This window comes from Miniopterus schreibersii, assembly GCF_964146895.1.
Source record: "Miniopterus schreibersii genome assembly, chromosome: 2".
In the NCBI taxonomy this organism is placed as follows: domain Eukaryota; kingdom Metazoa; phylum Chordata; class Mammalia; order Chiroptera; family Miniopteridae; genus Miniopterus; species Miniopterus schreibersii.
Window position 1 is genome coordinate 176245989 of NC_138102.1, and position 26908 is coordinate 176272896.

A 26908-nucleotide genomic window follows, 5' to 3' on the forward strand; every position below is an offset into this window, starting at 1 on the left:
AACATGGCCCGTGGATCCTGGACTCTGAGCAATCAGATCACAGACTTGTCTGCCCTCGGGAGAAAAGGACGCGCCGAGGACAGGGCAGGAGGGGAAGCGGAGCTGGGCACAGAGCGTGGCTTTACCCTCTGCTGCTATCTCTGGGCCAGGTTGAAGGAACCGGTCAGTAGTCCGCTTGGGAAACCAGAACTGAGAACATGCAAATTTGAAAGTTATCTGATAACCCAAAGTGGGTCTTAAAATCAGGGAGGAGAAGCCAGGCTACGAAAGCATAAAAAAGCTGACGTGCTAAGAGGAGCAGAAAGAGGGCCCGTGGTTCTACGATCCCACATCTCCAGCTCCCGCTTCTCTGCCAACTGCTCTCCATCTTCTGAGAACTTCGAGTAAGTTCCCCTTGTGTGCTGAAGCCAGCCTGAGTGGGTTTCTGTCACTTACACCCATTCTGTCACTTACTTAACTAGAAGAAAAACATCCAAATAAAGCAGCAAGGTGTCAGTTCAGTTCATTGCAATTTATTTAATTTAAAAATAAAAACAGAAACAAAAACAGAAAACAAAACAAAAATCAGTTTCCAATGAAAATACAAACACTTTGGGTGGTTATCCAGCTTTTTTTTTTCCCCTGTAGGCTGTTCTGGGCTCAAACCAATCAAATGAGTGAAAACCAATTTTGACTGGAGCCATAGAGCATGTTGCACCAATTAAATTACACCAATATATTATTATAATACCTTTGAAATGCCTTTCAGACCAATAAATAAGAAAAGACAAATTCAAATAAAAAAGTCAACTTTTTATTACCAAAAAAAAAAAAAAAAAAATTAAATAAAAGTCACAACTTGGATTTTCCTTTTAAAAAAAAAATGTGCAGTCAAGTTTCTCTCTCTCTCTTTTTTCTCTTCTAGGAATGATACCATGCCAGTTAATCCCTACAGAACATTTCCAGTTTGGCAATAAGCAGTCAGTCGATCATTCACATTGTACTCAAGACAGCAGGCCTGGGCAACCCTCACCTGAATCCCACCCTTAAAAGTGCTCCCTGTCATCTGAAGCAGCAGCACTTTATAGCAGGAATGGAAATTCAGTGAGTTCATAGCATTTTCATTTCGCCTGGGGTCTTGAAGCACTTCCTGAAAACTGATCATGCCTTTGAAATTTACCTGTAAAAAGGAGTATCATTCCACTCCTTTGGCAGATGTGTAAACTAAGACACTGAGAGGCCCAAGAGGCAAGGAAAGGACCAGGAGAGCTGACATCGAATCTCCTGCCTGGTCCACTGGGTCATAAAAGTGTCTCTCACTTGTGATTCCGTGGAAATGAATCAAGCAACAACCTCCCTGGCTGGGGATTGGCAGGTAGGGGTGGTAGGGCTTAATCAGGAAGCAGAGAAAGTTGCTTTTCTGGGCTTTTCCCTCTATTCCAAGGTTTTCCTCGAAAAGACAGAGTCAACATCACATCTAGAATCAGAGGATTTAGTAGAATGTCAGGACTAGGCAGGGCCTAAGAGACCAGCTAACCCACCCCTCCAGCTCTTACTGAAGGGGAAATTTAGTCCCCAAAACTCTGCAGGTGCCTAACGCCACCAGCTAGTTAGCAGCGCACCAGGACTCAGCTTAGAATCTCGGCCTCTGAGTGGAGGACTGTCTTTGCCACAATCGAGTCTGGGTTTATTGACAAAAGAGAACATACATGTGTGCGTGTGTGTGTTGTTGTGGTTTTTTTTTGGGGGGGGGGATGGTTTTTCTTAATAGTGTCATTTTTATTTAAAGATTAGAAGGCTGGAAAATACCAAACAGAGGCAAGCACTCGGCAAAAGGAAAAAAACAACACATCAACCAGCAGGTAGGTGTTATACCTAAGTCACACCGACAGCTACCAGCTAGGCCGGCTGCCATGCATGAGGACCGGCGGTGTGGCACTATGGGGTGCTGCACAGAACGAGAAAAGGAGCCGAGAGCTCAGAGGGTGCACAATGCCCTCCTTGCACCCACACACCCTCCACACACAATTTGCCACCTACAGATTTCTTTCCCTTTGAACCTACACTGGAGCTCAGGAAGGAGGTGGAATTGAATGAAAGGAAACTGAGAAGCTTCCCACAATACATTACTCAGCTCGACCTGAAGGAATGCACATGACAAAACTCCAGAGCTGGTGGCAGAAAGGCAGCCATCTCCTTAGGGAAAGGGCAGTTTTGTTCTCATTAATGTTCTTAGTGCCTTAAGGTGAATTCTTCCTCAGCTCCCTATGAGCTATTGCCTGTTGGTTTTCCCAAAAATACCTCCCAGACTAGTCTTCTTTTTTCTCTAGGTGGCTACCAGAAGTTGGCCAACTTGAGACAAGGGTTTCAATTTCCCCAGGCCAGTGGAATCTGAAGTCATCCCAAATTCACAAATGACACCATTAATTCCAAACCCAGTATCTGAAGATGTCCCATTGTGGGAATGACGTCTTGTCACCTGCAATCTGGGTGCCAGAAGTTAAATACTTATTTAGGTTGCTTTTAAGGATAAGAGTCCTATCACACCTCATCTCTGCCTCCTCCAGAGCCATCTGGATGACTTCTAGGGAAATGTCTCCTCTTCCATATGCTTCCTCCCAACCCACTCTGCTCTTCCAACACCTTACTCATTCGAAAGGATGAAACTTTCTTTCCCCAAAAGCCTAGGGGTTCAAACCCATGACACAGAATACCTAGATTTGGGGAAAAAGCGCCTTCTGCCTGACTTTCCTCTCCCTCATCCAAATATCCCACCTACACACTAACTACCTAGAAGCAAACTCGCCTACCTCTGAGGATTCCACATGTGGTGGATGGGGAGACTGTCTGCTATCACTAAACAGGGTCAGCGGGTGAGCCAGTGACTCCTTTGGAGGCTAGGGACAGTATCACATCCGATTCAGAGCATTCGTGCAGGTGAGAATGAACCCAAAAGGCGGCATTCCAGTTAATATTGAGATGTTAAAGAAATGACAAGTTGCCCCCTTGCTGGTGTGGGTCAATTTCCATGCATTGTGCACGGACCACAGAGGGGCCCAAGCTCTGTTCTCCACCAGTTTTGACCTCTGACACCACATCCTTTTCCCATCCACTCTTGGGAAGTTGTGCTGAAGAGCAAGGCAGGCATCAGAAAAGGCAGCAAAAAATCACCATGGTCTGACTCTTAAGTCCTTAGCCGAGTCCAGACATTCTCTCTGACCAAGGCCCTGTCTTCCATTCAAGGTAGAGTAGCAAATGAACCCACGCCACACCGGTAGCATTGAGAGAGAACACGGATCCCGCAGGATGCCTTAACCTAACTCCCAGGGCTTAGCCAGGTCAAGGAGGGCACCTATGTGGCATGAGTGCTACTGCTCCTTCCCATGAGCCTGGGCTACTCACACCAGCACAGCCAGCGGCCACTACCAATCGATCGCCCATTCAAGCTCAGGTTTCTGAAATCTACTTGCCAACCCCACGCGGTCAGACCAAGCTTGCTCACGTGAGAAGGAGCGAGCTCTGAGCTCACCCAAAGCAGATGGCCCCAGGCTCTCCCGCCCTCCTCCAGAAGTATTTGGACTTCTAGGGAAATGTTCCCTCTCCCATATGCCTTCTCCCACCCTCTAAATGCTGGCCAACACCACCTTCCTTGAACAGCTGGGCCTCTAAGGGGTGCCATAAAGCCAATGCCGATTAGGACCCAAATTCTGACTGGCAGGTGACAGGACTGGCAGAGAGCTCATTTCTCCCTTCTAGGTGCTGGCTCAAGGCTGCAACCTTGGCCAAGTGAGATGGCACCAATCCCTTTTCAGTCTATCATTATGGCCAGCAAAGAGGTAACCAGCGTGTTAGCACAAGTCACTGCTTCCCTTCCTCCCTCGTACCCACCCCCAGCCCGCCCCTGCACCCCGGGAGCTAGTTGAGTTTGTTGCAGATCTCCAGAGCTTTCTTGTAGACCTGAGTCACGTCATCCATGTCCGTGAGGAGGGAGAAGCTGCTGTCTCCCAGCCGGTTCCGGTACCGCTTCAGGTACTGGGGCCGGGGCCGATTCTGGAGCCCCTCAAAGTCTTGGATCTGGAGGAAGTTTTCGGCAGAGACACAGCTGCGGATGCGCTGTCGGATGGGGCGATTTTCCTGCAAATCCAGCAAGTCAAAGGAGTCACTGGACAGGACACTGTCGTCGCTGATGATGCTGGAAGGCCGGCTGTAGCTCCGGGAGAGGCCCTCGGCGGGTACGCTGGGCTCCAGCAGGGATTCCAGTGTGGGCATTTCGGGGCTGGCGAGGGCCGGGTCCATGGTGCCTGCGGAGTACTTGCTGCTGTGTTTCAAGATGCCCTTCCTGCGGCAGGAGAGGCTGTGGCCAGTCACCCTGGCTGGGTCCGGGGGGCTGGGGGACAGGACACCACTGCCCATCCCGTCGTTACCGTCCAACAGCTCTGAAGACTCGCTGCGCTCCGGGGAGGAGTAGTAACCCGATTCTCTCTGCTGTGTCTTTTTCAAGATGCCTTTCTTGGGCATGGTGGCCGACTGCTTAGGGCTGAGTTTCCCTGGCACCTCGGCCTCGGGGGAGCTTGGCAGGGGCACGCCAGTCCGGCACGGGTCCTGCTCCATCTTGAAAGCAGAGGGTAAGGCAGGGCTGACGACGCCTTCGATGAAGCCGGTGCTGTGAGAGCGATGCTCGCTGTTGCTTCGTTTCTTCAGGATCCCTTTGGGTCTCTTGGAACTCAGCTTGGATGGGCTTTCGGGCACCGAGTCCTGGCCAGACTGGGCAAAGTCGTTCTCTTTCTTGGACTTCTTCAGCGACCGCTGCCGCTCCAGCATGACCTCAGAGGCCCCGGGCTTCGCCAGGTTCTTCATTTTGGCTTCGGCCTCAGCCTGCAGCCCCGTGGACCGGTGGTGCCAGTCGATAATCCGAGCCAGGAGCGGGGACTCGGAGTTGTGAAGGGCATCGCAGTCACAGACGCTGCTCTTGTAGCCCCAGTTCACCCACCAGTGGTTGGCGATGTCCTCGATGGTGGCCCGACGATCGGGGTTCACCATCAGCATCCACCGAATGAGTCCTCGAGCATCTAGGGGTCAAGAAAGAAGAGGCCTTAATGGGGGCCCTTGGCTCTGTGACAGGGATGACACTCCAGGAATGGCTAAGGAGACACACTCGCTTTCAGAAAACTCCAAGTGGAGTCCCAGTTCAGCCAAAGCCTTACAGACTGTACCTCAAGAGCCTCATCAGAACCTAAAGCCACAGGCAGTGTGCCAGCACAGCCTGGCATGTGCTCGCATGTGCGTGAAGGACTGTCGTGAACTACTGAGCTGTCCGTCAACTCCAGTCTTTATAAAATGGGCAAGGCCAGGTGCCGGGACAGAATCCAGCCCCAGCCCCCGCAGGGCTTACTATTCCTTTGGTGGGTATCACTTCACCAAAATGGAAAGCAGGGATAGATTACTCTGGCTCTGTAATCTTCCAAAGGTAGGCTCGTAGAAGCACGCAGTGCTCGGGGTCACGGGGAAAGTGTGCAGGGAGGAAAAGGAAATTTGGGGCTGAGATGGCGAGAAAAAGGCTCCTCATGAGAGAAGGAAAGGCAGAAAAGGATGGCGAGGAGCTCAGACCTGGCACACCTGGGCAGTGAAAGCGGCCATGCCCACGGCCAGCCTCGGCCAGGCTCTGAGGGCCACGCCCCGTGGGCTCGCCTCCTTTCCCTCTCTGACATAAGCCACGGCACGCGGAGCTGTCAGATCACAGAGCTGATCTGTCTGCTATCAGCTCAGCGCCTGTCTGACAAATTTCATTTGCAAATGTCAGCTGCCAGAGAGTCAGGGGAAAGCCCCAAAGGGATGTCGAGGAGGCCACAGGAACCAACGGACTCTCACCGCTTACAAGCTGGCTTTGAAGCTCGAACTGCGCTTCCCCAGCGGGGCTGAATTACATCCTGGGAAGGCGCCACTAATGCGGGCTAAGGAGTAGCTGGCAAGGGCCTGGCAAGGGGGCGAGGGGTGAGCTGCACCCCTGAAAAGTGACAGACAGGATGATGTTCACTCAGTCATTCAACAAATATTTTCTGAACCCCTGTAGTGTGCCAGGAGCTCCTGTTAGCTGGTGAGGCAAATAAGACCACACCACAGAGGTGACCCTGAAATATCTCAAACAAACAAAACAAACAAAAAAACAGGTTGGCTTATTGAAAAAATATACATAAAAAGATATGAATCTATCTATCTACACACATACAATGGCCAATCCTCATTATTCACAGATTCTGTACTTGTAAATTCACCTACTCACTAAAATGTATTTGTAACCTCAAAATCAGTACTTGGGCTGCTTTCCTGGTCATTTGAGTACATTTATAGAGCGGCAAAAAATCTGCATTGCCCCAAGACACACGTGCGTTCCCAGCTGAGGTCCAGCAAGAGGACAACACTCTGCCTTGTTTCTGCTCTCATGACTTGCCAAGTGTCCTTTTCAGTCTATTCAGTCCATGTTTTTCACATGTTTGTGCCTTCTGTTGCTGGTTTGCTATTTAAAATGCCCCCAGGGGTAGTGCTGAAGTGCCATCTAGAGTTCCTAAGGGCAGGAAGGCTGTGTGATGTGTGTTAGATAAGCTTCCTTCAGGCATGCGTCACAGTGCTGCTGGCCATGAGTTCCATGTCAAAGGATGAACAATATATTTCAAGCGAGGTATCTTTAAACAGAAACATACATAAAACAAGGTCTGTACCGTTCAGTTGACAAAAGCATTGTGACCAGAGGCTCACAGGAACTGAGTCCTGTATCTCCCTGAAGAGCAATGCTTTAGTCTTCACTAACAAGTGTTCATGGCGACCTTATAGAATGTAACTGTATGATTAATGAGAATCGCCTATGTGTGTCTGTGTGTGTACATATATGTAGACATATGAAGCATCTGTGTTAATTATATTCCAAAAACGGCCTCCTGTACAGACCCCTTCCATGCACACACAGCTCTTTCCCATCAAGAGGTAGAGTTTATGGCCTCCATTGCTTTAACCAATGGAACATGGTGGAAGTGACTTATTTGGCTTCTAAATACAGACGTTAAAAAGGCCTGGCAGCTGCTTCCTCCTTCTTAGAGCCCTGAGCTGCCACGTAAGAAGTCCAGGCTCCCTCCTGGACTGAGAGGCCTGGGGAGGCACCTCATGGATAGAGAGCCCACACGGAGGTGTCCTGAGATCAGCCCCAGGCCCTGCTGCCATCTGATTGCAGCTGCAGGAGAAATCCCTTCAGGCAAGGCCAGAAGAGCTCTAGCAACCCAGGGAACCAGAGATATGGTCACATGGTTGTTTGGGGGGCTGGGACAGAGCTGTCATGCAGCAACAGATATTGAAACAGCGCCATGTGCCATACCCCTGTCCAAGGCACAGTGCTAAAAAAGGACAGTTGTCACCCTTGTGGCACTTATAGTCTAGTGAAGGTGTTCTGTATGTCTACATGGACCGGAAGGGACTTCATGTAATACCTTTCCCCAGATTTTAATTTTTAGTGGAGAAACTGAATCCAAACAAGGTCAGGGATTTGCCCCAAGTTCACACAGCAAGAGAACGGGACTCCTGGCCTTCCTGCCATGTAGAAGCTTATTCTGAAATTTTCATTGGGGAAAGTTTGGGTAAAGCAGCTAAGAAGCCAGCTTTGCTAGAAAGCAAACACCTGGAGGGAAGAAAATGGGAAAGCAGGAGACTCCTTACAGACACCAAAACAGAAGCAGAAGGCGTGAGCCCGGGCAGGCAAGCCGACAGCTCGCGCTCAACCTCCGACCCTGCCCGAGACGCACCTGAGGGCTGCGTGGGCTCCCGGTACTCTCCGCTGCTGATCTGCCGAATGAGGTTCTTGTGGTCGAAGCCATCGAAGGGCATTGTTCCATAAACAAGAGTGTAAAGCAGCACGCCCAGGGCCCAGCTGTCCACCTGGAGCGGAGACAGGACACACAGGGGCTGGGAAGCAGGTTCCGGAGGCCTTCTAAAGCATTAGCATCTCCGTGCGTGAGCAGCCACCCCCGGGACCCCAGGAACTGAATTTGGCACCTGGCAGACAGGTTCCCACGGCAGCCTGACAACCGATATGCAGTGCAGCTGGGCATTTCCACTTCAAACCAAGACCCAAGGTCCCAACCTACATGAGGCCTTTCTCAAACAGACTGTCTCCTTTGATCTTCACTATAATTTTGTTAAATAGGTAGGATCTGGATGACTCTCCCCCCCTATTGACAGATGAGAATACTGAGGCACGAGGACCGAATGGTTTCTCGAGAGGCCTCGCCCCAGTGAAGGAGGTTAAGACTGGGACGCGGGGCTCTTGGCTCCTAATCCAGGAATCAGTTCCTTCCTGTTCCTTTTCAAATGGATCAGGCAGCAAACCCAAACGCTTACAGGAGCCAGGCACACAACAAACACGAACAAAGCAGGAGAGAATCTGGGGTACAATGCAGAGTGTTGGGGACAGAGACAAACAGTAGGGTCCATTCACCCGTCTTAAGCAGGCAGCCTCCCCTCAGCTAATTGCTGCCTCAAAGTGACACGGACCCCACACTGCTCGATCCTTTGGTTTTTCAAGAGAAGTCAGAAACCAGACTTTTATGTGAAATCTCCCAGTTATTAAATGTTTGTTCAAATTTTTTTTTAGAAAAACTAACGTGGCCAAATAAAGCATGCCTGCTGGCCAGTTCACAGGCTGCCAGCTTGTAACCTCGGAAACAGATCCTGGAAGATCAAAGCAGCATTCATTATCTGTGATAAATTTACAGTGTCGAGTTTCTACAGTTTTGTAAATGGAATCCTATGCTCCTCCCTTACATTCCTACTTCAGAAAGACTTTCTCTTCACTGTAATTGGCAGAGGCTCCTGGCACCCTTCTCTTCAGCCTCCAGCCCTGCCCCCAAACACTCTCAAACAGATAAATATTTGGAAGGAAACATTTCAACCCAGTGAACAGCTGCTATTTAAAGAATACTGAGTGGATGAAATCTCTCTGTAAAGAGGACCATCTTTTTTTAAAGAAAATAGTCACTCACAAATCACCCGCTTTTAAAATAACATTTCCACATAACACATGGCCCTGAAAGCTTTAGGCATGTAGAGAAATGCATTTCTCATGAATTAGAAGATACCATTAAAATGTATTTCCTTCATCAAAAAATACAGGCTGTCAAAATTATTTGCAAAAAGACAGTCACTCCCAGAGTCAGGGAGGGGGTTTTTGGTTTGATGTTTGTTTTATCTGTTTTGTTATAATGAGGAAAAACTGAAAATAATCTGACAGCCTAAATCTTGGGGAGTGATTAAATTATGGTTGTTTATTCATACAATAAAACTTTGTGTCGTCATTAAAAACTATGTTTTTAATAACAAATTCAGAAAATGTCACAATATAATGTTAAGTTAATAAAAGGCAAGATATATATATATATATATACACACATATATACATATTCAAGGACCTTAATTTTTTTTAAGATTTTTTTTTTTAATTTTTTTGAAAGAGAGGAAGGGAGAGGGAGGGAGAGAGAGAGGAAGAGAGAGAGAGACATCGATGTGAGAGCAGAACATCACTCAGTAGTCTCCTGCACACCCCCTACTGGGGATCGAGCCTGCAACCCAGGCATATGCCCTGGCCAGCAACCTTTCAGTGCACAGGACAATGTCTAACCAACCGAGCCACATAGGCCAGGGCTCAGTTATTTTTGAAATGCAAAGATTTACACTGGAAAAAAAGTCTTTTAAAAAATCACAAAAATATTAACTGGTTATCTTTTGTGGGTAGATTGCAGGTAACTTTATTTTCTCCTTTAGGTTTTTCTGGATTTTTCCATTTTCCTCCCAGGTGTGTATATTATGGCTTTTATAATCATATAAGGAAATGTTTTCTTTGCTTGGTTTTGGGGTTTTTTAAAAAGTATTTCCTGGATCAAGCTCTTGCCCTCTGGCCTTTTCTCCCCACCAAACCCACCCACCCCACCATACACAATAGGCAACCTGCTCACCTCTGGCCCTCGGTAAGGCCTCCCATTGACAATTTCAGGAGATGCATAGAGTGGGCTTCCACAAAATGTTTGCAAGAACTTGTCCTTCTGGTACAGGTTGGAAAGCCCAAAGTCAGCAATCTACAAAAACAAGCAAGATCCAGGCGGCTTGTTAGCGTTGCAGTTAGTGTCTGCATTGGATCAACTCGCACCACCCAGCACTAGAGCAGCTGAGGGCACCTGGTGGGTGTGCCGGCTGAATCACCCTGTTCTCTCCAGTCCTGGGTCTTCATGAAAGGACCAGTCAGCACGGCGGGCTAGTGACTCCCAAATGTGGTCCTTGGCATCCAGCACAAGTCCTGCCACATCTGCACACTACCTGCTCTATTGCTTAATTAAAATGATTCCTTACGTGGACTATTTTCACTTCAATTTAGACTTGCCTGAGAAATAGCCACAAAATCACAGGCTTGATGTTTCTGATGAATACTGAAGCGCCTACCTGTTAATGTGAAAAGTGTTCATCTGCAACCTACCTAAAACCACACTGTGCCGCGGTGTGCATATCACGCTTTGGAAAACCCTCACCTGTGCACCTGACACCACCACCTGATCCACCCACACTCTGATCAGAGCTGCAGTTTGCCCACCTTGTGACCCTAGATGAAACAGACTCAGGGCACTGGGCTTGGAGTCATATTTCAGCCACTTGTGTGACGTGTAGCAGGTCTCTTAGCTACTCTAAGCCTCAGTTTACCTGCCAGAAAATGGGAATCCATGATCCCTATCTTGTTCTAGCTCACAAGATTATTATGAGAATGACAAAAAAAAAAAATCCATCCAGATGAGACCGTGAATACAAAAGTGCTTTATAACCTTCAAGTCTTCAAGTCCCACACAAGTGCTCTACCTAATCTTGCTGTTCTTGGATCGCACCCCCCTCGAAGCCACTCTTTTCCTTAGTACATTTATGTTTACATAAATATATATACAAATGCACCTTGCCTATTAGACTCCAAGTCCCCTGAGGCAGGTGGCAGGTCTCACCCAAGAAATACTTGTCAGTAGAATAAGCATTATATTTTGAAAAGCACAGGATAATTAGTAGATAATACAAAGTAATCATAATAGACTTAGTTACCACTTACCGAACAAACTCCAAGTATCAGGCACTGATCTAAGCACTTTACGCTCTCTAATCTAATCTACCCAAAATCCCACTTACACAACAATGTGAATGTTCTTCATGCCACTGAACTGTACATCTAAAAATGATTAAGATGGTGAATTTTGTGGTACGGATATTTTACCACATTTAAAAACAAAAACAAAACACTACTTAACAGATGAGGAAACTGAGGTTTAGAGAGATGCAGTGGTTCATCTCAGGCAAGCTAACTAGTCAGTGTCAATGTAAACCAGTGTCTAAAGTTTTCAACCTCTGTGTTGCTCTGTCCCCAGGTAAAAGAAAATTTCCCTCCATTCTCAGCCTTTCCCTCCAGCCTCACAAGCTGAACCCACTGCAGGCTTCTGCCGCTCCCCAAGTTGGTCTCCACTGGGGGCTTATAAACAGGCAGAGCGATTCACATGCCCAGAGAGCAGCCCGGCCTGACCGCAAAAACGCGCTGGGGCTCTCTTTTGAACACAGCCCCCAGAATAAGCCTATTTTGTAGAAGTCAGCCCCGAATGAATGGAATGCCATTGAAAGTAGCTGGTGAAAAACTGCCCTCAGAGAACGCATTCTTGGGGTTCGGATTGCACTTAATTGCCCTGAATTCCACTTTTTTATCAAGGCCCCGGCCTGGCTTGGTTGCAGGAAGTTGGTTGGAAGCTCTACGAAGTGTGCCCTGTCAATCAGAAGAGAGATGAAATGGCTACAGCCCTGGGACATACGGAGAAGTCGCAGGCTGTGTCCTCGCTGTCTGCCACTACGGCAGGAACTGTCACAGCAAGTGCGCGTCCTGCAGAAAATACGTTCCTTTTTACCCCGCAATGTCGGCGGCATCTGGGGCGCCTACGAGCTTCCACCACCTCCCCACACACACACGAGAGGCACCCACCAGCTCCATGTGCAAATCCCCGTGCACACACACCCACACTGGAGTTCTCCAAGTCTGGGCATCCTTGCTTTGTTTGCAGCCCTCTGAGAGTGTGTTTATGTTGTACTCACTCCCATCCTCACAGACTGATGTTTATCAGCCTCTCCCAGTAAAACTGTCAGGGCCGCTGACAGAAGATTAATAGAAATCTAGATTAGTCCATGTTCTTGGCACTTCAGCGGAAAAGCGAAATTAACCAACACACACACACACACACAGTTCTCAAACCCTGAGCCACTTAAACTTGGGCTGTGGCCCTAAGATGCCATGCCCCGGGGAGCTTACAGGAAGTGGCCACTGGCTCTGAAACTCCTCGAAGCCTCAGTTTTCTAATCTGTAAAATGGAGGTAGAAACAGGATCTATCCCCACAGGGTCATGGTAAAAATGAAATAACATGAAGTATGTAAAGGGCTTAGAACAGTAACTGGCACAGAGTTGAAGCTCAATCAGTATTTGCTTCCCACTCTCACCCATCTAGGTAACTTTAATAACTTCGCGATACTCAACAGGACACTGGTTTTCCATTTAAGGGAATTCCATAAGGCTCCTCGTTCAAATAAATACAATTTTAAAAAATGAATTGAAATAAAAATGTTAAGTAAAACAGCACAGGAGATACTAGGAAAAGGCAAAAAAGAAGAAAGTGAAAGGAAAGAGGTTGGGAAAAGCTATAACATGGGGAATAATGATTTTGAACATAATAAAGCAAAAGTAACCCAATCTCCAAAATGGTTTCAACCTGAAAGAGCCTTAAGAGGTGAGCTAATTCTACCCCTCGTTCTGTAAGCGAAGCAAGTGGAGGTCAGACGACTGAAAGCTTTGCTGAAGGTCACAGAGACAGGCAACCCCACGAGCGTCAGGTTCTTCCCAATCTGTGTGCTTTCCCTGCATCAGAGCGTCAGTTGTGTACGGAGGGTGATTCTACCAAGGAGGCATCTAGGCTTTGCTTTTACAGTGGTATTTTGCTGACACACTGGTCTCCTTCGGAGAAAGGTAACTACTTTGTGTTTTTTTCCTGGTGACGGACGGTTCCCCTGCCCCGTACTGGTTCAGAACCACCCTCTGTCCCCACACTGGGTTCAGTTCAGCCTGGACTCTGAAAAGGAAACTGGGAAGTCAACACCCATGTCTTTAACTTTTGGAGTTTTGTTGCTATCAAGCTTTTCTAGAAGTGTGCCCTGCCAGATGAAAGTCAGAGTTAGAAAGATAAACTAGGAAATGACTATTCACATTTCAAAAGAATTCACCGCCCTACAACGTGGATGAAGCTTGAAGACACTGCGCTAAGTGAGACAAGCCAGGCACCAAAGGATAAATAGTATATGGTTCCATTTATATGTGACACAGAGTAGTCAAAGTCACAGAGGCAGAAAGTGAAATGGTGGTTTCCAGGGGCTGGGGGAGGAAGGAATGGGGAATTTTTTTTTTAAGGGTACGGAGTTTCAGTTGGGGAGGGCACAAAAGTTCTGGAGATGGGTGGTGGTGATGGATGCAGGACAATGTGAATGTACTTAATGCTACTGAACTGGACACCTGAAAATGGTAAACTTTATGCTACATATATTTTATCACTTGAAAAAAGGATTACCCGCAATCAGATGAATAATGACTGTGAGCTCACCCGACGAAGAAGGAAGTATCAGCTCACTGATGATTAACTGCTGAAAGGATGCTGATGACAATGACAATACAAGGGACGACGGTCTGACAGCCACTTGCTGTGTCTAAGAGGAAATGCAGCGGACTGAACAGATCAGAGGTTTAGGTGATTGGTGGGACCTGCCAAGGTACTCAATTTCCTCATCTGCAAAATGGGAACAATAACAGGCCCCACCGCATGCAGGCGTTGTGAGGATCAGAGAACACACATGTAAAGCTCTGAAATAATCCTGGTCCCAGCGACTCTAAATTACAGCAGTGACAATAATGCTGCTGACTCGGTTTATTTAACATTGTTTGCCAGGCAAGACACAGGACTGAAAGCACTATGCCACTGCCCATGAAAGAGCCAAAGAATAGTCATCATTCATTCCTGAAATAAGCATGAGAGGCCGCGCTGCGTGAGGGAAAAAGTAAGGGATGTAGAGCTTGAGTGTCTGAGTTCAAATCCCGGCCTCAACTCTTCCCAGCTCTAACCTTAGGCACATTAGTCAACCTCTCCCTCCTCCACGGAGGCCTGGGGACCAGCAGCACCGGCACTGACTGGGAGCAGCTCAGAACAAAACTGCAGGCCCCACCCAGCCCAGGCTACTGAGTCAGGTTGCATTTTAACAAGATCCCCAGGAGATATGCCAAACATTAGCCACTCCATCTGTATAACAGGGGAGGTGATAAGGCAACCGACTCCACAGGGCTGATGCAAAATCAAACACATGATTGATGGAAAGCATGCCGCCTTCATACAGGGCCTTCAGTAAACGTTAGCAATTACTCCTTGTACCTCCCTGAGTCTCAGTTTCCTGCGCTGGGAAATGGGATGCAATGGCACTGACCACGTGAGCTTGATGCCGCCGTTCTGTGAGCGCAACATGTGTTAATGTGTGGGATCCTCACCACACTATGACGAGGGCGCCATCATTATCCCCATTTTGTAGATGAGGAAACTGAGACCCAGGGCGGGGACGTGGCTGGCCTGAGAGGCAGAGGAAGAGCAGCCTTTGCTTAGAGGTCCACGTAAAGAGGAGTCATTGCTCTCAGGTGGCTGTGGAGGAAACAGCTTTCCCCAGCCCCGTCGAGGAAGACACGCTCCCCAGCTCCTTTCCGGCGTGGAGTTAATGGCCGTGGCTTTCCCCACGACAGCCTCGTTCCCGAGCTGTCAGGAAGTGGAGGTGAGCAGTGGAACCCTGAGCAGCAGGGAAGGGGTCGGCTTTCATCTTCGAAACATCTAAGCTCACACTGCCTCACAGGAGAGACTGGAAAGGACCGACTCCATGCGACCTGGGGACGCTCTTAACCGAGGGCGCCTCCAAAGCAGCCTCTCAGGACGCTGCTGAGCAACCTCCCCTAGCTCACTACACATTTGACTCTGCTGTCCCTGTGCTTGGAGGGCCTCTCCCAGGGACAGCTGGACACGAGCTGCTACAGACGAGGTGAGGTCAACTGAGGCAAGGACCAAAAGGTGTCCTTGTGATGCTTTTGTGAATTTAAGAAATCTGGGTTGGAGCAGTGAAGGGTAGAAACTATCAGGTGCCTGGTCTTCAGAGTCAAAGAGCCTTAGCTGTGGCCAGTCCCATCACCTAGCTGCAGGAGCCTCCTTGTCTGTAAAATGGGAGTAATCAGACCCATCCCAGTGGAGGCTTTCTAAGAACCAAACGAAAGAGGCACATGGAAGGCCTGGCTCTGGGCTCTGGCTTCTAGCAAGGGCTCAATAAAGGTTACTTTTTTTCCTGGCCTCCATGCCCTGTTCCTGTGCTTGCTGCTCCTTCCCCTTAAAAGACCATCACATTCCTTTCTGTTGACCTCCTACCTAGCCTTCAAAACCCAGTTCAATCAACACTTCCTCAGCAAAGGCTTCCTGGTCCATCCAGTTGATAGACCCACCACTCCCTGCTCAGCACTCCCACAGCATATCACAGGAGGCATTAGGAGGCACACAGCAAGGCCACCCGGTCCTGCGAAGGGACAGGATCAGAAAAGGCTTCCTAGAAGAAGGTGCTCAAAGAACAGACAGGCAAAGAGCTGTGGGAAGGGCATTCTAGGCAGACGGAACCATGTGTGCAAAGCCCAGGAATCCAGAGAAAGCTTGTAGATTTAAGGGGTTCGAGTCCTATGCAAGGGGCCTTCTCTGCCCACCCAAGCTAAAATAGTAACCTGCTATTCTCTAACTCAACCCTGCAGGAAGAATTTCTTCACTGCCAGGCAATTACATTTTACATTTCTTTGTGAATTGCTCGCGTCCTGAACTGAAATTCCAGGTCCATTAGGGCAGGTACCTTACCGCCCTCATTCACCTCGGTGTCCTTCTCATGACTCATCATGACCAATGGTTTATGTGCCAGATTCTGAGCTCCAAGACAACAGGAACCCAGCCATCGGGTCCACTAGTAAATCCCCAGCAGCCAACACAGGGCCAGGTACCAGGTAGGAACTTAGTAAATATTTGTGATTGAGTGAACGTTGCCCACAGAAGAAACTCAATTTGCTGAATGAATAAGTGCAGGAATGGATGAGTGAATGCAAGCACGCGTGGATATATATGTGTACACTCAATAAATGGACAGACAAATGAATGGATTCATTCACGCCTCAATGCACATTCTCACAAAGCCCTGAGGCGCGGATCCTTAGCTGCCTCCTTGGTCTTGTTAAGCCTCCAAGGCCTCTATCCGGCCCCATAAAAGCCATTCAAGTTTCTCTTCTCATCCCCAGCAGCTGGGTTTCCATTGTCATCAGGGGCAGCAGGCCACTTCCCCGACGCCCCTCTACTCCCAGTGCTGGGGGCTCACCAAATTCTCAGCCCTCTTTGAGGAGCTCAGCTGACCCTGGTGCCTGGACCTCTGCTCACTCTAAGGCGTTTCCACAGGAGCCTCCCATGGGAATGGGCGGCATTCCGTTCTCCCAGAGAATGGGATGTGAATCTGGCCCGTTTTTATTAATTGGGAATTAATGCTACACTGGGTGTCTATTTTGGTAGACGTGTTTCTCCTCGGAGTACGGAATGCAACCCAAAGCAGCACATTGCTCTCATTCTTTCTGCTGACCGACTGCGTGAATATTTTTAGAAGCCACACCCTCTGGCAGTGGCCAGATAAGTAACTCCCAGTGCCAGATGTGCTCTTTGCAGATCAACATCAGGCAGGGAAGGGATGAGGGACAGCTGCATGGCTCACACCAAAGCTGCAGCGACACGTGACGAGTTTCAACCGTAGCATTTTTACAGGCTTCCTGGGCAATAGCCCTCGACCCTTGGAATACGGAAGATGCACCCACATTTGCAGAGACACAGGAGGGAGCTCCAAGAGGCGCCTCACTGCTCATGTCCCACTGGTTGGTAATAGGCCATCGGTGTCAGTGGTCCCCCAGTCCAGACATGGATGACATGGACTCTCTTGAACTTGGAGGCAGCCAGCTTGTGGCCATGTGTCTGTGCCTGCCTGCCTTTATCAGAAGTGCCCTTTATAAGTATTGTTTTCAACAAAATGCTGACTCGGGAAGAGCTGAGCACATCCAGCCGGAAGACAAATCAACACCAGCTGAAACACATTTTTAAAAACCTTGGGAGTGGGTGTGAGATGATGAAGAGAGAATCTGTCTGGAGTCAAACATGTGAGCTCTAATCCAGGCTGTCATCCCTTCACTCCAAATCAAAGAGCTTAGGAGCACCTACTGTGTGACAAGCACCATGCCGCACTCCAGGGAAACAAAGACAATCATTTAGTCTATACCGATTCACTGTGAGTGATCCTGGGCACATCACTTAGACTTTCCAGACCATAATCATTAAAACAAAAAGTTTGAAAATGACCCTCAAGGTCCTTTCAAGCCGTGGGAGTCTCAGATCCCAGCAGCATTCCTTGAATAAGCAGAAGGAAGGATTAGTGTCCGAGATTGGGAAGGTTTGGTTTCTATTGGGGAGGCGTGTGTATTTTCCCTTGGTAAATGCCAGAAATAGAGAACCTTAAGGATTAAGAATCGTAAAGAAAAAGAGATGACCAAAACCTTAGTTTCTATAATATGCTCTGTGTCTGCTATTTCCCTACCTAATGGACAGGGATCCTAGATGGAAGGACTTGGTCCTGGGAGCTGCGAGAACCAACAGCATGGCACTATTGCTTATGCCAGTGAGCCATTCTCCTGGGCTCCTGCCTATTGTTCCCAGCACAATTGCTTTCCAGATTCTAACCATTCTTTTCCTCTGGGCAATTCTATGACTCCCTAGGAAGCTATGTGCCTTATCACTTCTGGGACTACATCATGGGAGCAAGAGGTCACACTGTACTACAGAACCCAATCCCCAAGTGACAGGATCACATTCCAGGCCTTGTAAGACTACATTTGGTTTGGAGAGCTCTGGGGGCAGGTGGGAGGAAGAACCTGCAGAGGAAGTTATCAGGGTGGATGACACAAACCCTTAGATTGTGTCCTTCAAACTAGAACCCAATTCTCTAGCCACAGGCTGACCACCAGGTCCCTTCAGAGCAACTGACTTCCTGTTCAGCTTCCTCTCTGGTGGCCAGGCATTTAAGCAGGCACCTTGCACATGAAGAGTTAAATGCTAAGTGCTTTGACTAGGTATTATCTAGTCCTCATGTTGGTCACTGACACCCCGGGACTGGGAAGAGTGCATAGCACACAGTAACTGCTCGGGGAATAGTCATTGATAAAATGAGCAAATCAACAACAATGGTCAAAGACAGGGCCTGGCAACCCTACTGGACAAATGAGGAAACTGAGACAAACAGGCAAGTAACTTATCCCAAATACCGCGATTAGTAACAGGCAGGGCTGCGATTCAAAGCCAGGCTATCCAAATCCAAAGCCACTGCTCTTAACCTTGACTCACTGCACAGTGCTCGGCGGTTTCTAAAGCTAAACACAGAGTCTCTCGTTTACTCCTCAAAACAAGCCTGTGGGCATTGCTGTTACCCCGTTTTATAGTTGAGGAGACAGGGTGAAGCGGATTGCCCGAGGTCAAGGAACCAGCAAGCCACACAGGATGGAATTTTCTAACCCTGCATCTAGTCTCCTGCTCTAACACTCCAGCCACTTTGCCAGACTGCAGGGGCCCTGAGATTTCCTGTCCTGTTCCTGGAGAAAACTGCCTTGACCAACTGTTTCCTCCTTAGTCTAAGGACCGCAGAGAAATATGTGACCACGGTCACCCACCCACCAGCACAAGATGTCACTGGACATGGCTTCCAGAGGCCTCTCGAAGGACGATGGTGACTAATGGTGGTGAAATGCCAAAGCGACGCCGTCCTTCTAAGCAAGGAGATGGTCACCCGGTGATGTATCCCTCAACTTAGAGCAACAACAACAACAAGAGAGGGTGATGCAAGGTCATTCCCAGGCTTTGTCTGGGGACCGGGGAGGAGGCACTAACGTCACCAGCGGCTAATGAGAGGGATCCCCTGATGCCGGGAGTACTAAGGCCATTTCATAATGAAACCCATGCAGCGAGCTCCGTTTATTTTGAAACCGTGTTTGCTTATTTTGCGGACATGATCAAAAGGACGTTCGGAGCGCTCTGCAGGAGGCACTTGAACCCTATTGGCCAGGAGCACTTTCTCCAGCTCCAGCAGCAGCCAGCAATAATATTCTCCATAAAAGTAAACTCCATCACTTGACGGGATGCTCTTTCCCAGCAGCAAACACCACCATTTCACTCAGCTTCCCAGTTCCTCGGCAGGTCTCAGGGGTGGGAGGGAGAAGCAGGAGACACAGAGTGGGAGTGATAGGAAGTGGCAGGGAAAGAGTCCCAGCTCTAAAGTAACTTGGGACCCTGCTGGCAAGTCACACAGAGTGGTTCAAACTTGGGCTTATAAGTTAGACAGACCTGGGTTCAAACCCCAACTCCACTACCTACCACTGTGTGACCTTGGGTAAGTTACTTGACTTCTCTGTGCCACAGTTTCCCTATCAGTGAAATGATGTAAATAAGAGTACCTGTCTCCTAGGGTTCTTGTAAAGATCGAATTTAAGTGCTATCAGACAAATATGACTTGAAATACATATGGAAAGCGTTACTGTTATGAGTATTTTTATGGCAATGATTGTAATGATTGTAGACCGTGAACTTGCTGAGGATGGGGACTGTATTTTAGTCACCTAATTATCCCAGCATGAAGAAGCATGTCTGGCATTCTTGAACACGGGTAAATGGCTTAACTGAATTTAATTGTTTGAACTGAACTGAGGACTCAAGCCCAGTGACGCTCCCCACCCGCCTGCCAGGGAAGGAAGTGGCCACCTTCTTTCTAGGCTCTAGTTAGAGCAGCTTAAACCCCCACCGGATGCCATCCCCAGGCCCTGCATATCAATCATCGAGGCAAGAGGTTTACCTTAATATTGCAGTTGTCATCGAGCAGTATATTTTCCAGCTTCAGGTCCCGGTGGACCACACCGTTCTGAAATGAGAAGACAGGCAGGGGTTGAATGGGAGAGGAGGGGATGAGAGAAAGAGGAAGGCGGAGGCTGAGCAAAGGGAAGCATCTGACAGATGAAGGATGCACCCGCCCGGTGGTCTTCGCCTCCATCCTTCAGGGCTGCTCTCACTGTCATGAAGCTCCCGCCAGAGACCCAGAGACCGGGGACAGCAGAGCATTAGTCACTTGCTGTGTGGTTAAGGGAAAAATGACTGGAATCCATTCTCCCCCAGAGCCTGTAAAACAGCAGGGGGATCCTTTGTCGGAATGTCATTCCACTGTGTGAAAGCAACCCAGTCCCAGGCGGCGGCGAACAATGTCTGTCTGTGATGTGATTCCCAGGGAAGAAGCAGATTTCTCTGCTGGGGACTCAGAATGCAGGGCCCACAGACCTTGCTTGTCTGTCTGCCTGTCTGCCTGCCTCCTCAGTGCTGGAAAGAAGCCTGGTTCAATCGGTTCTGGGGATGACAAAGGTGCTACCACGGGTGTTTCCAAAGCAGCCTGGAGGGAAGATTTTCAAGTCCCTCTCTGCTTGGCAGGACTCAGTGTAGGTGAAGGTGAAGGTGAAGGTGGGAGAGGCTGGGGAGACCGTAGCCACTGGGCTGACCAGAGCAGGTCACTGCCATACTGGGTGACCTTTCCATTCAGGCAAACGCCAGGAGGGCTGAAAGCTGAGCTGCAGTGACAAGCAGCCAAGGTGAAAGGTGAAAAGGGGTCATCAGCCAACAGGCTGTTGGTTTATGCAGCAGTAACAACTGGCCTGCTCAGTGCTCTTCTAAAACCCAATGATCTTTTAAGGGGGTGGGTGGGCATGGGAAGAAGAGTGGAACTGAAAGGAGCAACTATTTGGGGCTGGGCAGGTAATTAGCAGGGAGAAAGTTGTGACATTATTCAGTATAAAGGACATTTACAAGCTAAGCTACTCTTTTAAGCAAATGAACTGGCTAGAAATTCTTTGTCTTTCGGTCAAGATTTCCTTAGTTTAGATCTGCCTGTTTCCAGTTGGTGCTTTATTACTCTCCTTGCCATTTGTCAGTTCCTAACATCTACAAGAGCACTGACAGGAGAGATGAAAAGGCCATGTACAAACCCAGGCTCCTAGAGGAAAGATACGAAATACAAGGTACCTGGTTCTGCTTTCTTTTAAATATTGGGAGTAGTTTGGTTGACACTGTTGCATTCCGGGTTTTCATAAGATGAAATTAGTCTAATAAAGACCCACAGTATTCAGACACTTCAAATAATTTTTAAAAAATACCATCTGCAATGCTTTTTGATGATGCTGGATCATGAAATACAAAATGTTGTATGATCTGAGTCATTAGGGCCTTTAGTCAGCAAGAAGAAGTCAAGTAATGTTCACATGGGTTACGGGTTTGACATCTGAGTGAAATTTTTCTAATTAGTCCAGTCAATAAACTGACAACCCAGGAGACCCCATGGTGCAGTCATTGTATGAAGAAGCCGAGGATGTTCTGCATGCCATGTTGGATTCAAGTCACTGCTGTCCTCAGAGTGAATGATTATAATAATTCTGGGGGAAAGTATAAATAAGATGATTAATAACTATAATGGCTAGACCGTGGCTTGGGATTATCTGAGGACTTAATGTCCTACTCCAGAGACCAACAGTGGTGAAACTGTATTATGAGCACATGTCATTAGGTGTGTTGCGAGAGGATGGATATGAGCATCTACAGGTAACCCAAGTGGGTGTGATCGATGCAACAGAAGATACCAAGAGCAGAGAAAGGTTCAGAACCCACGGCCCAATAAGTCCACCTCTAGAATTTCTCTTAAGGAAATCATTCAAATGAGAGGAAAAGGTTCATGTCTAAAGATATTGATCATTATTTATAATATTGGAACCAGCCTAAATGTCCAAAACTCACAATAATTATATGGAATTTTCAGGAACATAGGAAAATGTTTAGATTAAAATACTCAGTGAAAAAGCAAGACACAAACTATGTAAAAATCATGCAGTCCCGGAACAGAGAAAGGCCACTGGTGGAAAAACTGGCAAAGCCCACATAAAATCTGAAGTTTTGTTAATGCAACGTACGAATGTTGATACATTCCTACTACAGTAATTTATCATGGTAAGATGTTACCATAGGGTCAGCTGAGTCGGGTATATGGGAACTCCCTGTACTATTGGGAAACTGCTGTAAATATAAAATTATTCAAAATAAAAAGTTAAAATAAAAAACAAATGTTAAGAGGAGGAGGAAGGAGATTGGAAAGAAACAAATAAAAATGTCAACGACGGGTTATCACTGGATAATTTCCATCTTTCCATTTTATAATTTCTCCATAAGTACTACAGTGAACAGACACCACCCTCATAATGTGAAAAAAAAACCCAAAACCATGTGATGCCATAAAAACCATCTGTGGCCAAAGCTCTGGCCCGGCCGGTACCTTGTGACAATAGTGGACGGCCGAGACGATCTGCCGGAAGAAGTGTCTGGTCTCCCTCTCGCTGAGGCGCCTCCGCTCGCTGATGTAGTCGTACAGCTCCCCTTTGCTGGCGTACTCCATGATGATCACAATCTTATCTTTGTTCTCAAACACTGGGGGGGAACAGCAATACACAAACACCCTGTTTATCCAACAATCTCACTCATGACCGGGACAGCAGAGATGTCACTGAGTGAGGGGCGGGGCAAACAGCTACAGGGCAGGACACAAGTTGGGCCATTCAACATCACGAGGAGTCGGGCCAGCTTTCCAGCCAGGTGGACAGTGACATCATCACTATTGTTATTGGACACACCACTGTCGAATTAAGGGAGCATGCCTTGCTTTTCTGAGGACTCCACTCCCTTTACCGGGGTCATTCTCACAATCCCCTCCCGCTAGAACAGCACCCCTATAGAAGGGAAAATGGGTAATAAACACAACTACTATTTATTAACCATTTGATATGGACCAGCTACCCAGACCTCATAAGCTACTCTGACCCAAAGTGGGTGGCTGATCTTGTCACCTCTCTGCTCAAAGTGTTCCAGACTTTCCATCTCACTCAAAATAAAGCCCAAAGTTCCAAATGTGGCCCACCAGGTCCTACATGATCCTGTGGACCTTTTTTAGCTGCATTACACATCTCTTCTATGTATTTGTTTATTTTGTCTCCTCCATTAGAATATGAGGGTTGTTCTAGTTCATTCACTGATGTGTCCCCAGCACGCAGCATGCTAGTTGGCATAAGGGCTCAATTAATGTTTACTAAATGAGTGAATTCAAAACTTCCTAAATGCATTGAGGACAATTACACTAAATAATTACATATCACTAAGTGCTCTTCTCTTCCAACCCTGATATTCTCAAGCAGTGATGTTCAAAGCTCTGCTCATCTGAGTCCCTGGAGCTCCAGGAAGATGCCTGGGGGGCTGGGCTAGGGGAGACCTCAAAGGACAGGCTCTTGGTCCTCAGCACAGCCTCAGCCAAAGGTACTCCATTGCTATGTTTCATATCTTGGGCTTTCACATAAAATGTCCTTTGAGCAAAGACAAAATGAAAAAAAATTTTTTTTAAATCCATCACTCCCAAGCGATAAGTTGTAAAAAAATAAAAAATAAATTTAAAAAACCCTTGTAGGCTACCTAAGACCCTCTCTCCCTGAAGGACCTCTGCCTACCTTCCTCCATAATCTCGTCAGCTTCTACCAATTCCTGACCGGCCTGCTATGCCGACCAATGCAGGACTGTTTGCTGTTTCTCACAATCTCACACACACACACACACACACACTGCTGTTTCCCACCGCTATGCTCTTCCCTCTCCCTTTACTCCTTCCTACCTGTCTTCCCTGCCAGGGAAACTCCAACTCATCAGTCAAGAATGAACACAAATACGGCTTCCACTCTGCATTCCTTCTGCCTCTCACTATACTAATCCATACTTGCATCATAGGACTTTCAAACTATATGAATTTATTTGCTGGTTTACATATCCAGTTCCTCTGCCTGGACTTTGAGAAGTAAAAACTATAGTTTTGGAATCAGACTCTACTAAGTAGAATTCTTGGATCTGCCTCTTACTTGCTGTGTAACTCTGGGGAAGTTGCTTGCCCTCTCTGTGCCTAAGTTTAGTCAACTGTAAAATGTGCACACTATTAGTACTTCTTAGAACTGCTGGGAGAATTTATTGGTATTAGGTATGTTAAATGCTTAGAACAAGGCCTGCACCTATGGCATGCACTCTATGTTAGCTATTATTGTTGGTATCAATATTATTGGACCCCAGGGCCTACTACTGAAACACACACACACACACACACAGGACTGAGTTAAACTGGAATGTGCCCTAGACCTGGGTCCACGATCCTCCCACACCTTGTCACTGGCAGCTAGAAGCACAGGCCCCATCCAGTTCCAGTTCCTTTCTGGCTCCTTCAAGTCCAGCCAAACCTCTCTGATAAAACGAAGGGGAAGGGGGAGGGCAGGGAGGAGGAGAGAGAGAGAGAACAGCCAGATAAAACTGGCTGCTCCTGCGGCTGCTGGCCTCGGTGTACCCTGCAGCTCCGGCTCCTGCCAGGGATTTCAGCCTGGTGTGCACTTTTCATTAACAATAAACTTTGCAAACTGGAAAAGCTGTCTCAGGATGCATGGCTCAGACTCCATTGATGACAGAGTGATATCCCCGAAAGGGGGCAGAGGGTTTTCTCATTTTAAAAGGGGTGGGAGGAAAGAAGGAAAGGAGTTCAACAGGGAAAGACACAGGAGCCTCACACCCCAAAAAGTCTAATGCCCAAGACTAAAGGTCAAAGCCAGCAGTCCCTTCAGTGACTATCAGAAGGTGTGGGTCAGCGCCCCATGCAAACCAAAGGACAGCTTCAGCAACCAGCTTCTTCCCTTCCCAACTGGCTGACATGTTATCAAGGAGACATATTCAGTTCAACAGACCTCAAACACCAAATATTTTACTAAGCAGCTCCGATCAGTAAGTCCTGCTGGTCCTCCCTCTGAAGTATATCCAGATTCTGTCTACCTGTTCCACATCCCCAGCCACCCCTTACTCCAAATCCCCATCCTCTCTGATTTCCCATCTTTTGCTCTTGCCCCTCTGCTGGATGCATTTGGAGGGGGCGGGGAACAGTTCCAAATGCATGTTCCATGGAGCACTATCCCTGCAAGCTATTCTAGAGGAAAAAGGGGTTCCATGGTCAAAGACGGGTAACATGTTTGGGAAATGCTAATACTTGATGGCCCTTGGAGAGTCTGGTTTCTTTAACTCAAGTTTTGCAGGTTGATATGTTCATTTCAATATACCTACTGAAATCCAGAGGAACTAACCAGGAGCCAGTGCGGGAAACACTGCATGAATGAGATGAAATCCAAGTGATAAAATCAGGCCCTCACTGTTGCAGGCAGGGCTGGTGGGCAGCCAGGTGAAAGAAGTGTCCAAGTGGCCAGGCCTGGCTCTAGAACCTCTGCCTCGCCCATCCCACAGGAAGCAGCTGGAGTCTCAAGGTCAAGGTCCTGGTTATAACTCTAGATTAGCTAAAGGCAAACAACAGTTCTAGGCTTGAAGCATCAATGATTCATCGAGAAGGCCATGTGGTGTCCATACGTGAAGCTTGATCCTTTGCTAATAAAAGCATCACTTATTGAAGGTCTGCTATGTGCAGGCACTATGTTAATAGCATTTTGCATGAATTACGTCCTATGGCTTTGGTCCTATGAGTATCCCCACTCAACAGATGAGAAGGCCTGGGTCCGGCGAGGTTAATAACTGCCATGGCTGCAGAGCTCGTACGAGGCAGAGCCAGGCCTGAGCGCATGGTCTGACTACACACTCCATGCTCTTAGCCACATGCATTAGCCCCCCAGGACCTCAGTCTCCTCATCATCAAATGAGGCTACACAATTTCCTCACAGCCACAGGGGACTTAGTGAGCTCCTGGGTCCAGCATCCTCCACACACACAGTGCCACGGCCAGTGCTGGATAAATGGAAGCTATTCTCATACTTACTTTGTCTGCCTCTTAGGCAGCTCTGGCAAAACAAAACTCTCAGGCTTGCCTCTCTCCGCCAGCATCGCTCTTTCAAACATGTTGTGGCTGCCGCAGAACCACAGGATTTTCAAGCAGAGAGAACCTTAGAGATCAAGTATTATTTTTCCAAAGAAGCCCGGGATTTGTAATGCATGAGAGCAGGGCCTTGGGAATCTGTTCTAAAGAATGACCGGCTTCCGCACGCTCGGCCCAAGGCTCCTTGCCCATAGTCAGGCCACTATCAACAAGGTGACAGGAATGCTCTCGGCCATTCTTATGGCAAAAAGGGCTGCTTCCCTTGGGCACTTTTACAACTGGTTATTTATAAGCCCAGAAATCTTGTCTGTGTTTATGTTATTAGTCACTAAGCAAAAGCTTATTTTCCACCAGTTGGGAAGGGTTTCCTTTCTGAAAAATGAAAGCCTGTGTCTCTTGGCCAGACGGTTTTACCCAGCAGCCCGGTGGCTCCAGAGTGGTAAGGAAACTATGGCCCTTGACATGCCAGGCCCACCAGGAAAATGAGAGCCCTGAATAGAAACTTAGCTCAGCCGGACTCAGCCCCAGCACTGGGCCATGCCCACGTGCTGCAGATCTGGGCTCTGAGCACAACACATTTTTATGAAGCACCCACTATGCGGATGGCCCTGGGGATAGTAAAGGAAGTTTTTACAAGGTTAAGAAGGAGAGGGAAGGCTGGCCCAGGAGAAGGGGACGTGAGCGAGGGCAGAAGCAGGAGCACCTAAGCAGAACTACCGGCAGCGGGCAGGTGCCAGG

At 48.0% G+C, this 26908-nt stretch overlaps 1 protein-coding gene across 2 annotated transcripts in view; it reads right to left on the reverse strand.

The window, feature by feature from the left end:
- Positions 1-490: 490 nt before the first annotated feature.
- The window catches only part of NUAK1 (NUAK family kinase 1), a 70202-nt gene continuing 43784 nt past the window's right edge, over positions 491-26908 (reverse strand). For both annotated transcript variants that reach the window (XM_081128385.1, XM_081128384.1), the window contains exons 3-7: positions 22559-22710; positions 20051-20116; positions 9972-10091; positions 7767-7899; positions 491-5048 (exon numbers count right to left, since the gene is read on the reverse strand). In XM_081128385.1, the coding sequence (XP_080984511.1) occupies positions 3895-5048; positions 7767-7899; positions 9972-10091; positions 20051-20116; positions 22559-22710 (1625 nt within the window). In that variant the 3' untranslated portion in view covers positions 491-3894. The remainder of the gene's footprint in view (positions 5049-7766; positions 7900-9971; positions 10092-20050; positions 20117-22558; positions 22711-26908) is intronic.